The sequence below is a fragment of the Gymnoscopelus microlampas genome (assembly GCF_963454915.1).
Source record: "Gymnoscopelus microlampas genome assembly, chromosome: 21".
NCBI classification, from domain to species: domain Eukaryota; kingdom Metazoa; phylum Chordata; class Actinopteri; order Myctophiformes; family Myctophidae; genus Gymnoscopelus; species Gymnoscopelus microlampas.
This window is the reverse complement of record NC_139958.1, coordinates 27966011-27980035: the sequence shown is the minus strand read 5'-3', so window position 1 is coordinate 27980035 and position 14025 is coordinate 27966011. Positions and strand designations below refer to the sequence as shown.

At 41.2% G+C, this 14025-nt stretch overlaps 1 protein-coding gene across 1 annotated transcript; it reads left to right on the top strand.

Annotated features, from left to right (window-relative positions):
- Positions 1-9668: 9668 nt before the first annotated feature.
- adra1ab (adrenoceptor alpha 1Ab) lies at positions 9669-13419 on the top strand (the record flags this gene model as incomplete). Its single annotated transcript, XM_084047179.1, has 2 exons — positions 9669-10599; positions 12941-13419. 2 exons carry the CDS (start codon positions 9669-9671, stop codon positions 13417-13419), a joined length of 1410 nt encoding a protein of 469 aa, XP_083903305.1.
- Between the last annotated feature and the right edge of the window lie 606 nt (positions 13420-14025).

Below are 14025 nucleotides of genomic sequence, written 5' to 3'. Positions count from 1 at the left end.
GCACGTGTGTGCGCGCACGCACTTACTACATACAGGCTAATTACTTGCCAGCAGACAGCGCAGGGACGGTGATACAGGATCAAGTGAACAGGTTCGTGTTAATGTGTTCAGTGGTTCAGAGAGAGAGGGATATAATGATCATATGCCACGAAGCTTCCACGATCGTTCAGACTACATTTGCAGTGAATGTATGAGAGTGTGGAGGACTGTACAGACCACATAGTTAAACAATGCAAGAGGGTTTGCGGTAGAAAGGTAAGACATTTCTTTCTGACCACTTACTGGCTCCCGAGCAATACTTTTGCAACTGTTGATTTCACTATTAATCGATTATGTGTTTAATCAACTTGAACAGATTCCTTTATTGCGTAAAATCTCGGGATTTTGTTCCAAGATGCAATCTACGATCCTTTCTTTAACATTTGATGTTTGCAATTCTACAGGTTTACCGTTATTTTAATGTAATATTAAAGATATAGGCGATCCCTTTTTCGTCTTTCTATTAACTCGTTCCTCTCCAATTAACGACGTGGGGAAATCTTCTCTTAGACGTCCTCACATTGTATTGGTAAAATATCCAATGTAATAACTAGGTAATCAGTATCTAAAAAATAATTATAGCCTATAATATATATATATATATATATATATATATATATATATATATATATATATATATATATATATATATATATATGAAACCTGCAACAGAGGTGCAGGGACTGCAGCAGAAGAGGTAATAGATAATAACCATGGTTTTAGCTAAGCCTCTCACAGGGTAGACGTTCAGTGTCACAATGTGTCAGGTGAGGGTCCAGGATCCAGACGACAAACAGATCAAGTCCAGTAATACTTTAATGAACGAAGAGCAGGCTTAGACTGTACATCACCTGAAGCAGGCAAACAGCAGGGCAGACAGAATATTACATGTAACATCAAATAGGATCAGTGGTGGAAAAGCCTACTCTATTCTTTACTTACTTAAAAGTATCAATACTGCAATGTTGAAATACTCTGATACAAGTAAAAGTCCGGAATTCAAAATGTACTCAAGTAAAAGTAGGCAACAAAAGTATTGGCATCAAAATGTACTTAAAGTACCAAAAGTAGGTAGAACTCATTATGCAGAATGTCCTATTTCACAAGTTTTACATTTTAGAAAATGTATTAAAATAGCAGATCTACAAGCTCACAATGTGTCACCATGCCAAGCTGTGAGCTTGTAGATTGGCTATTTTCAAATGGACGAAATGTATACAGAGCTGAAGTGGTTAATGTATGTTTTGTTTTGTAATAATATTCAAAATCTACAAAGTAACGTAACTAAAGCTTTCAAATAATTGTAGTGGAGTAAAAGTACAATATTTGCCTAGTAGAAGTAAAAGTATTGAAAATTGGAAAAACTCCAGTAAAGTAAAAAAAAATACCTCAACATTTTACTTAAGTACAGTACTTGAGTAAATGTGCTTAGTTACACCACTGGAATGAGTCCAGTTGTATAGGCTGCAAGCTGATTAGTGAAATGGAAACAGGTGAGTTATATTATCAGGCAACTGCAGGGCTGATGAGAGAATGGATACAGGTGTGTAACAGGCTAGGTGGGCACCAAGGAAGAGTGGGCACCTTGGTGTTAATTGGCAATTTTTTACAATCTATGTTAAAAAAATATATATTCGGAAAATGTTTTTAAGTAAAGTAAAGTAGGATATACATGATTATAACATGCTTAAACATTTGACAATTAAGGTCTAATATTTCTACAATTGTTGCAAATTGCTACAAAACCTGTATATCCAGTCATTTTGGGGCTTAAACAAGAAGTTGAATGATAAAATTAAGTCTAATAATGATCACATCATGTGTACTTTACATTACTTAATACCATTTTAACAAAATAGCCAATTTTACATTGAGGTGCCCAAATGTGTCTCTAGTGGGAATGAGGTGAGATGTGGGAGTTGCCAGAGTAGAAAGACAGAAAGCAGGCAGAGATAGACAGAGAGAGAAATAGACAGGTGGAGAGACACATTGCCATTCAGAAAATAATTACTATAAAGTTCACTCAGAATCATTAACATTTTATTTGCCAAGTGCAAAAGGTAGGCAAACTGTTAGCCTCAGCATATGCTACTAATATATGGGGCATGTCATTCAGGCAAAACATAATGGATGATGTACTGTACCTATGTCAAATAGCTGCACGCATAAACTACCAACCCTGGCCACAGTATAGGCAAAGATGAGAGACAGTTTAGCTTATGTGTGAAAATGTGCATCATCAAGAGTGAGCTTGAAGCCCCCGCCACACAAACACACACACACACACACACACACACACACACACACACACACACACACACTCCTGTCTCTTTCTCCCTCTCCTTTTCTATTTCTCTCGCCTCACAGCCTTTTCCGCCATAGTCAAAATCAAGGACAGATATCGAGAATCGAATTTGGTCCACAGGCCTGTTGACATATTATTGAGTTTTGCGGTACAAATCTATACACAGATGGTACAAGGACACGGGGGAGAGTGAGATCCACTCTGGGCATCCAAACTAAACGATGTCTGCAAGACATGTTAATATTGAATTATCAATTTTATCCTTGCATGCTTGTCAGGTGATAATGCCTTTCAGCATGGCTGTCATGATTGGAAAGGGCCATTTGCCCAGCCACAGATTGACATCTCTCTGATGTCCTCCTTCATAAAGAGAAATCATTATGATTACAATTTCAGATAACATTTGCTGGCCCACTTTGACGTAAAGACAAGGGCACTGAGAGCAGATACCGTGTGATGGCCTACGGCAAGTGTGCCATATTGCCACATGAGCCACTACTGAAATATTGAATGCCACACCATAGGGGTTAGTCTGTAGATTAGAGTGTAATACCTCATTTATGCGCCAACGTACGGCGGTGTCATGCACTGAAAATAGCAGATATACAAGGTCACAATACACCACGGATACGACACCATCGTACAATGACGTATAAATCTATGATATTCACAGGCAGCTTCAAATCATTTAGCATGCCATAATACATGTTTGGATCAATTGAATCGACTCCTCTGCACATGAAGGGTGTGTTAGTTTTACAAATTAGAAATTTCCCATGTGATCAAATGTACATAATTGTTCAATTCATACCGTTCTACTTCTCCGCTAACATGCAAAGATTTTCTTTTTTTTTATTGGGGTCACATGCACACAGCAAAATCCAGTGTTAATGTATCCATTTGTAACTCAGACTAAGAGAGTGTATAGACCAGTAACCAAATGGACAAATGGGCCTGTGCTCTCAGGTAAATTAACACTGAGGATTCTATTGAGCATATGGTCCTTAGACAGAGCCTTTCAATCGTCAGCCTTTCAACCAAGGCTTTCAATGTTCTACATAGTCTGTCCCTCCCGCACCTCATGACTAACCCTGCCCCTGTGTAGGTTTAATTAACATAACACAAGGTGTTCTGCGTCAATATCTTCTGTTTGCCCGAGAAGTGGATCATCTTCTTTTAAACCTATACCTGAGAGATGGGTTAGCTGTACTTTGCATAACTTATTGCATAAGATTACTGAAGATTGCTACTGAGGAGAACAAAAACAAAAAAAAACACCATTCATTAGCTCTTAGTGAGAGAAAGAGTGGAATCCTAGTCAGCATTGGAGTTTTCATGAGCAGTTGAGCCAAGACGAGAAAAAACAACCTGGTAGAGTATTGTAGTACCTGTAAGAGGAAGCACAGCTGCATTTCAGCATTTAAATATTTAATTCTCAATGAGAATTTCTCATGCTTAATTGTACACATTAATAGTGCATGCACTGTCGCCAAAGGTAAGTGAGAAGCGACTGACCCTACTAACCTTAGATGTGATACTGTGACATTACACTGGTTTTCTCTCTGTAGAGATAGGATATATATCATTCTTGAGAATTTATGGCAGTCACTTGTAAAATCGAGGTTGTTATGTCTGACAATAACGTCTCCTAATAAAATCTCCTATGTGTCAGTTGAACAGTTTCAGACTATTACAAATATTTAAAACATCACAGAATATAGTTTTTAGTAACAGATCCAGGCTGCATCAGTAGTCTATATACATGGTGGTTCTTCCCTGGTTAGATACTGTAGATACCTTTATTGATCCCGTGGGGGGAATTTGTCGTCCAGAGAGGAAGCACAGCAGTTAAGAGTTAAAGAGTTACAGGAACAGAGTAAGGAAAGTACTGTCGTGTACAGCAATACAAAGGCAAGAAAAACAATAAGAAGCACTGGCTTCTTATTGTCGGTTCTTTAGGGTGGTTGGGGTGCTATACAGTACCACTGCTACCATACAAATAACCTATTAAGTCCTTGTATGGTTCTTTAGAGTTAGATGTTTGGTTCTTAATTCTGCTTAGTTTAGGCACCTCTAATGGTTCTACACCCTTTTACAAATATGCTACAGTATATAGCACCCAGTACAGCAAAGTACAGGTGCTATATAGCACCAAAAGAGGTTCCCCTATTATTATGTGCCAAACAATCACCTTTAGTGCTGTTTAGCACCAGTTTGTTTGTTTAGTAAGATAGCTAGATATACAGTCTTTATTAAATGGTCTCTTCCTCTATAATGTTGTGCATCAAGTTAGCCTGCTATATTGACTTGCTTGGTGAATGACTTTCACTGACTCTTGCCTTAGGTTAATCAATATTATGGAAATGTATGTTATGTTGAGCTGTCCCCCTTTCATGCTAACCTTGAGTCCTCTAATGTGACATTAGGCAGGCAGATGAAAGAAACATTGTAAATACAAAGTTAATGTGTTTCTTTATGGAATTTGACACACTGACGGCCCTCATGTTCACCAAAAATATATTTAGGCATTCTCTTGAGACAAAAGAAAATATCTCTAAATTCACTAATAATAATAATAATACACTTTATTTGTATAGCACCTTTCATACATGGTTGCAGTTCAAACTTAAGTGCTTCACAGACAGGACATACTCAAAAGACTTCACAATTAAGAGAGGTAAGTCAGATATAGAAATTAACATAGCAAACAGCAGGCAAAAACACAGAAAGAATATGCATAGAATCATGGGCATAAGAGGACGGGCATAGGATTAGAATAATCAACACACAATAGTAAAATAAATAAATAACAATAGTCAAATAAAGACAATAAGGTATAGGGTTAAAAGAATAAGAAATCCTGGAAATAACATTCAATAGCAGACATATTATTAATAAAGTGCTGAGGAACCATATAAGGCACTAAGAGAGGATTAACCTAAAAAGTGCTCTCCAACTTCCCCAGGAAGTATGTTCCACAGTTTTGGTGCATAGCAAGAAAAGGCTGCCTTTCCTATTTTCTTTTGTGGGGCTGAGTTGTGTCGAGTAGATCTGCTATGGAGGATCTCTGTTTTCTGGAGTGTATGCCGGTAGAACGTCTGTGATGTATGCAGGGCCTGTTCAGTGCTTTGTAAGCTATGAGTAGGACCTTGAAATCCATTATATGAGAGACCGGGAGCCAATGGAGGGTGTACAGTACTGGTGTGATGTGTTCTCTTTTTTTATATGAGTTGAAGTCTGTCTATGGCTTGTTTAGTCCTGTGAGTTTTCTGCATCTGGTTGTGACTGGTTGCTATATTTCTGAGATGGAAAAATGCAATTTTGGTTACTTTAGTGATGATGAGGTGTAACATTTAGATCTGAGTCCAGTATGACTCAGAGGCTGGTTACATGTGGTCTAATATAACCACTTAAGTTAACCACATGAACTCTAACGTCCCTATTCTGTACAAGTCATACTGTAGTAGGCGACAATTCACAACTTGTCACGATGCAACGCGTTGTGAGTTTGTACATCTACTATTTTTGCTATTTGATGTACAATGAAGTACACAGGGTTTAGGTGGCTATTCAAGGAAATTTCAAAAATAACCAATCTAATAAACTCACAACGTATTGAGCTTGTAGATTCCTGAAAAGGTTTGCCTGTAATGACATGCCCAAAGTAGGGATGCCAGGTTTAGAATCCCCCCCAAGGAACTCTCCAGACAAGTGTTTATTTATCACCGAATGTTACATTTTATCACTGGATGTTGTTCCACATGCTATGCGCACCACCTGTCTTTGATCCTGTATGAACATGTGACAGACTGATGACTGCTCCTGGATGGCGTTATCGCTGCCCCCTTTTCATGCTCTGCCTCACCAGTATTTATCTTTCTTTTTTGACATCTCAGATCTCCAACACGTCCTCTGAAAGTGGTTCTGAGTGAGACTATCAGTGGGCCAACCTTCACAACTGTAATATACTGTCCTCAGGCAGGTTCAATTCTTGGCCTGCCGTCTCGCTGTTGAATTACAGCCCCCGGCTGCAAAACAGAAGACCTTCAAGGTACGCAGCAATAGGATTAGCCCCCCAGCTGTATTTATGTCCCAAGTGAAAATTAGCTCCTTTTTTATCTCTATTTATATTCTGTCAAGACTCTATGGTTTGTTGGTTTTCTCGTAACTTCGTGACAGCGCTGATGACTCTCATATTCACTTTCCCCAAAGGCTTTTTGTATATGGATGTTATGTGCTTTTGCCCTTGAATCTGTTGTCTCTTTGTTAGTTTAATTTTGTTAATGTATTTCATTTCTGTTTACGGCGTGGCTCAGGGTCTGCTGTGTGTGTGTGTGTGTGTGTGTGTGTGTGTGTGTGTGTGTGTGTGTGTGTGTGTGTGTGTGTGTGTGTGTGGGGGGGGGGGGGGTCTGGGTCTGTGTGTCTATCCGTTTAATATAATCTCGCAAACCCCTGGACCAATCAGCACCAGTGGCCACAGAAGTACCTCCACAACGTTTTCTTCACATGTTTTATACTTTTTGAAATATTAAATGTTTTATAATGGAAGTCAATGGGCCAGTGATCATGCTGAATCCTTGCCCAAATGTGGAGTCATACGTCAGATACATCATAGAATCTATGATGTATCTGCCTCATAGATGTTAGTCCTCTATACGAAGATGACTGACATCATAGATGACTGATGTTACAGGCTCGCGTGAAATCCGAGATCCACTTTGGAGCCAAGTTCCAGATTCAAATTGGATCTACGTCGTTTCTACTGTGTGTGGATCCCAAGATCCGCATAATGTCCTACTTTGTTATTAAGCTATTTTATTCCAAGCCTCCTTCCACAGGATTTTAAATAATATTTTGTTATTAACTGACACGCTACATAAATAAATTATTATTATTAGATAAATACATAAATGATTGTCTGGTTCATCGAGGTTGCTGCCTCTGTGCGTGCACAAAGAGGTAAAAAATCAGAAAGGATGTTATGCTGTTTTGATGAAAAAGAGACGGGGAGAATCATTCAGTCCACTCAAGCAGAACCTCTGTTTTCCTCTATAGGATTGCTGAAATGACAAATGAAGTGAGAAACACTTGAAGACACAGAGGCTCTCGGCTCCAAGAAGAAACTGCTAAACTGTAGACAATGCATTTTCCCTTTAATCACAATTCTGGTATGTTGTCTCATGCATTTGTTTTGTAATCTCTGGCAGGCTGAAGGCAGGGCTGCTTGGTTGTTTGTCTGTGTGTCCGTCTCCCGCTGCTAATCTAATACTAATCTCCTACTACACTGATCAGTGTCATGTTTCTTGTGCACGCTGCCAGTAGACCAACAAACTCAATCCCTGAATATCTTTCAAATCGGCCTCATGGTGGCGCTATAACAGCCCACTGGCTCCAACAATAATGTCATTGCACAGCGTATTACATAATTCACGACAGGTGATAAACCTTATGTCCCACTTGGGACTAAGCACCTCTGTGCCTCATTGCATTCATGCAATGTAATAGGACTCTGAATCTGCATCAGGTGAATGTCAGCAGTCATTATGAGTTATCCTGCCCATCAATCTCATGATTTCACACAGGTAGCCCACACACCCTGTCTATTGAAATGCCTTTTAATAACCAACCGTAATACTCAGCTGTGACATGCAGTAGGCCCTTAATATTGAAAAAGAGGAAAAGATCCAAGCACTCAAAAAAGGAGAGGGCGTAAAATCAAGGTACTTTAATCATGTCTCCTCTGCTATTTTGTGAGTGCTCGCATCTTTTCCTTTTTTTCAAGTTTTGGTTCCTGTTGATCCTAGAAGCACCAATCTATGTTTTTAACTAAACTTGTATCTCCATCGAGCACCTGGTTGACCTCTCTCTCCCCTAGGCCCTTAATATTGTTTAATATGTCGCAAGGACATAGCTTTGATTTCAAAGGTGGGGACGACAAGTTTTGTACCGGTTTTCTATGGACTGATGAATGGCATGACAAAGTTTTAGACACATATCCATACCTACAACAGATAATACTTGATATTTAAACCGTACCACATTTGAAGTGTGCGCTAGAAACACAAGCATTTTTGATGATCCTGATGAGCCTATAGCCTCCTCCAATGCAATATTATGTGTTTTGTTCGGCAATATTCCTGTGCGCTTTTTCAAGGTGGGTAAAGCCCCCCCCCACACACACACACACACACACACACACAATCACCCTCCCCTCTCTGTCTCGCTCTGATCCTCCCTGCCCATTCTACCTCTCTCACCTCCACTCCCCCTCTCTGCCCCTCTTCTATCTTCCTCCCTGCCTCTCCTTCTCCCGTGGTGCTGATTGGGCTCTGGCCTCCTTCAAGCTGTGATATCACTCACAACAGAAACCATTGCCTAACAATGCCAATTTGCACTGGCATGTCCATACTTTCAGTGGCTTCACAACACTGATTTAGGCTGATGCCAGGGATCTCAATATATGGGTGTGTGTCCATAATTGGGCATAGCTAATCTGGGCGCACAGACAAACAGACAAACGCTCAGACAACTTGAACTTCATAGTATAGATGGCTGGGTTCCCGTTGTTGACTGGCATCGCGCAGGTGAAATAAGTACTATGATGTCAGTAAGTTTCACTGTACCTATTGAGCTGTGAGACAAAACAGCATATTTTATGAATGGCAAGTAGAACTTCAGCTGAAGCAATACAATGACAACTTCTGTTATCTCCATATTTGGGCAGAGTTTCAGCCCAAGCCCCAAGTCCCTTGACTTCCAGTGTAAAATTAAAGTTTAAAAAAATGTAATATGAAAGTATAAAACATTTTCAAAAGTTGCCCATCACAATGTGCAGTAATATGCTCAGAAATATAATTTCTAATGTCTCTTATCTGTCTCTTATTTTCACAGACTTCTTCCAAGTAAGAGCCTTTCCCGAAGCCTAACCATGACATCCAACTTCTACATGTGATTGTCAATTAAAAAGTTTGAAATTCACTTGCTAATGATCCCCAGGCTCCTCAGGCCAACTATTCTGGACTATGAATGGAAAATTATGGCAGTATTAGTCATGAATACTTCCCGTCATTGACATACTAATGTAACAGTATTACTGCCAACATGATGTGACCTGTGGAGCATTGACAATAACTGCTGGCAAGATTTTACTGGTATGACAACTCAACTCAAGCAAGAGGATATGCGTTAACCTTTTCAATTACCAGGAGAGGATAGAGGCAGATGGTTGACTGTGTATGGGAATTCAGGAACAGATGGGGCATATCATCAATTACTCCTAACGATATTTAGAAGGGGGGGGAAAAAGCAACTCCAAAGCATCAAAATGGTTACATCTGGTGAGAATACGAGTGCTTCTGCTCTATCAGAGATCTGTCCCAACTGTAGCTCCTCCTACCCAGAGGTGGACGTAACCAAAGCAGTGACTTTAGGGCTGGTGCTGGGGATCTTTGTCATCTTTGGAGTTCTTGGCAACATCCTGGTCATCTTGTCCGTGGTGTGCCACCGCCACCTGCGCTCCGTGACACATTACTTCATTGCCAACCTGGCCGCGGCAGACCTTCTCCTCAGCTCTGCTGTTTTGCCCTTCTCTGCCACATCGGAGGCCCTGGGCAGATGGGTGTTTGGCCGGACATTCTGCAATGCCTGGGCTGCCCTGGATGTGCTCTGCTGCACTGCCTCCATCCTTAGCCTTTGCGTCATCTCCATCGACCGCTACCTGGCTGTTAGCTACCCTCTGCGCTACCCGGCCTTGGCCACGGAGAAACGTGGTCTAGCTGCAGTGGTTGCTCTCTGGGGGCTTTCGGCAGCCATATCGGTAGGCCCTCTGTTTGGCTGGAAGGAGCCAGACCCGGAAGATGAGACTGTGTGCCGTATCACAGAGGAGCCAGGCTACGCCCTGTTCTCTGCGTTAGGGTCTTTCTATGTTCCTCTCGCCATCATCCTGGCCATGTACTGCCGCGTGTATGTTGTGGCAAGGAGGAGGACACGGGGCCTTAGGGAGGGCAGAAAGAAGGAAAGCGTGGAGACAGAAGGGGTGATGCTGAGGATACACAGAGGAAATGCCCCAGTGTCAGACAGGCTGGAGGAGGAGGGTGGAGAGAGAGTCACAAAGCGGAGGAAGCGGAAGTGCACAACCTTTGGCCTGATGAGGCTGTTGAAGTTCTCCAGAGAGAAAAAAGCAGCCAAGACACTTGGCATTGTTGTCGGGTGCTTTGTTCTCTGTTGGCTTCCTTTCTTCCTGGTTCTACCCATTGGTACGTATCCTATCCTATCCTACACTGTCCTTATTTTAGAGCATGCTCCAAACTATGTGAGAATCATAAAAAGAACATAGAGACCGTAACCATAATCTCAGTAAGCGTTGAAATTTGATGAGGAAAGAGAGAGTAGATTCCACTCTCATTGACAGCTAACAATGCGTGGCTTTTTTCCACACTGAAGGCATTTCTCTCAAAACCTGAGCCTTCAGCTCCTCTCAACTGTCAAATGCTCATCTCCAGGAAAATAATGGATTAGTTTTAGTACAATATTTTGACGCATGTGTTGTAAGCTGCACTGGATAGGAATATTGGACTTGTAAATGTTATTGTACAGATCTGTGGGTCTGTTTTCTGCATACAGTAGTGGTCTTATGTTTGGGCCACAAAGTGCAACGACATTTGAGGCAAAGAGGAAGGAAAATCTCTACTAAATATTTAATTACATTAAATGTGTTGTCTTCAATAATAACACTACTTCAATAATGATAATTACATTGTATAGAGAAGGCTGTGTGAGGAAGGGCAGAAACAACCATCACAAAATCTGAACTCTTAATTGGTTCTGAAATATTAGGCATGCTGAGACTAACGGGAGGGATTGCAATTGGCGGCAATAATAACCTTGCTGTGATTCTATCAGTAGTTCCCTCCCAGGTCACAGATAATTAGATTAATGGCAAAAAGCATAATGATTACACAGTGTAATATCCTTGATCAAGGAGGAGGGGGAAAATATCAATACAAGATGGGGGTCAAACTCATTCCATGGGGACTATCAGCTGATACACCCCAGCCATATGCATATATACATCTCAGCATTGTCCCAGCATTCTGGCAGCTTTGCACTGTAACATAATGTTACAAAAGCCATCCTGCTATAATAAATACATAATATATATACATACATAAATAATTTAATGTAAAAAAATGTAATGTAAATAGCATAATGTTGTGTACAGTAAATTACATTATGCTCTGTTCGTACATCATATTTACACGAGCTCATTTGAAACCTTTCTCCAGTCAGACCCTGACCAAACATCCCATTTGTGTTTCTGACAGCTTTGCACTGCAACATAATGTTACAATACAAAAGCCATCCGGCTATCGAAGCAATTTACATGCTGTACTGTATATGACATTATGCTCTGTTCGTGCATCATATTTACCCGAGCTCATCTGAAACCTTTCTCCGGTCAGACCCTGAACAAACATCCCATTTGTGTTTCTTATAGCAAACATCAAGAAATTAAATTACTAGAGCGAATAGAACAGAGCACTGGAACAGAATGGACTTCTTCTCTGAAATGGAATGAACCAAACTACCGCTCTTTATTATGGAGACCATTATAGATAACAAACAAGATTTCCTCATGGGCTGTAATACTGGGAGGCACTTTCAGTCACCCTTTAGCTCCCTAAGGCAGTCAACCATCAGACTAAAGTTATGCATTTATATAGAGACAGACCTTCATGCCTCATGGCACAGCGCCCACTCAACCATTGCAGTGATGATAGTCTTGCATTCTTTTAGACTGGGGGTTTGAATGGCTACTGAAAAGTTCTATTGGATGGAGCAATTTTTCTTAGAGAAGTTGTGATGGATTGTCAGTTTTGTATTAAAATACTTGCCGATAGCTTGATTTTCAATGCAGTTGGTTTCTGTCCAACACCACAAGTAGCTCTTCACACTAATCTGACCCTTCTCATTAACCACTTAAACCCTATATACTTTGTTGACCGGGGTCCTCCAGGGCTCTATCTTTGCCCCTGTCATTTTTCCCTCTACGCCAAATCTCTTCACCGAAAATAGACCATCTACAAGCTCACAATGCGTTGCAATGCAATAGCTTACGTATATAGATCGGCTATTTTCGTCAAATGTTTGCCTATTATGACATGCCCAGAATGAAGCCGCTAGGGTTCAAATCACTGCTATTCTGCTGGAAGCAGCCTTTTGGGGGAGTTTCCCCAGTCGGACGTAGTGTGTTCTAATCATGACTAGAAAAGCATTTATTTGATAACCTACACAATGGGGGGGAGCGCAGTGTGGGACTTAACGGACCTTGTTCAAAGAGTTGTAGTTAATATGTGAATTGCTGGGCTATGTCCACATACTGACGGTGTTACTTTTTTCCACAAATAAGACTGTGGTCAATTATGAAGCCCATCCACAGGCTCTGAGACAATAATTTGACTGCATCTTTGCCCTAGGGGTGTGTGTGTGTGTGTGTGTGTGTGTGTGTGTGTGTGTGTGTGTGTGTGTGTGTGTGTGTGTGTCATTATAATGTATTGATTTGTCCATGTGTCTGTCTGGTTGTCTGTTCCCCCTTAGGGTCCATCTTCCCATCCTATAGGCCCTCTGACACTATTTTCAAGATAACATTCTGGCTGGGCTACTTAAACAGCTGCATCAACCCCATCATCTACCCGTGCTTCAGCCAGGAATTCAAGAAGGCCTTCCTGAATGTTCTCCGTGGTCGCTGCTTGAGACGCAGCGGGCCACCTCAGAACCTACAGCCAGCTGTCTGTTCCTACTCATCAAGTGGAGGCTCCATGCCCATACTGAGAGCCACGCCCCCACCACCCAATGGCCAGGATCCTCCCTCGTGGAGCTGCTGCAGGGCCCTTTCCGTGTCCTCGGCCTCCGCGAGTGTCCCAGATCCTGGCCAAAGTGCCAGGGTCCAGAGTAAAAGCCTGCTGAAGGCGTGGTGCTTTGCGGGAAGGAAGGCTTCGCCGCCGCAGGATCTCTCCTCAAACGGATCACGCAAGATCCTGCGTCTGTCTCTCGGAGCCCCAGGAGACGCTGTGTGATGGTCATGTTTTAGCAGGTCGAGGGAGTTTTCGAACATTGGCCATTTCATGCACGGGAATAAATGTGTTACTTTTCATATACTGTCGAGTAACAACATGTATGTACAGCTTTCATGTGCATATTCATTGGCCAAGGTGGGGTCAAAGTCCTCGGGAAGCCAGCTGCTGCATGACTTGAGTTCAGTTAAGGTTGTGTTGCTCAAAACCTTTTCAGATGGTGGTAGTTGTGCCCAGTTTGGCCGATATACTGTATCAGTCATTATTTGACCTTTTTGAGGACATTGGTATCGGCAACCATGCAGCGGATGTGTCCCGATTTGTTGCCACTTTCATCCTGGTGTCCTTATTTTGGGCATTTCATTACAAGTGAAATGTTTCAGCAGATCTACAAGCTCACTTTTAGTGCTATTACAAGCTCACACTGAAGCTCACTCTACTCTTTTTGAGACATTTTGGAAAGGGTTTAAGTGGTTAAATAAAATGTTTAGTTTGTGTATTTTTTGTTTGTTTGCTTGTTCATTGACAACATTAAATGTTATTTTCATATATTGAAGTTTAATATACTTAATTTAAAAATTGTATCCTTCAAAAGTTATGTTTATTTTC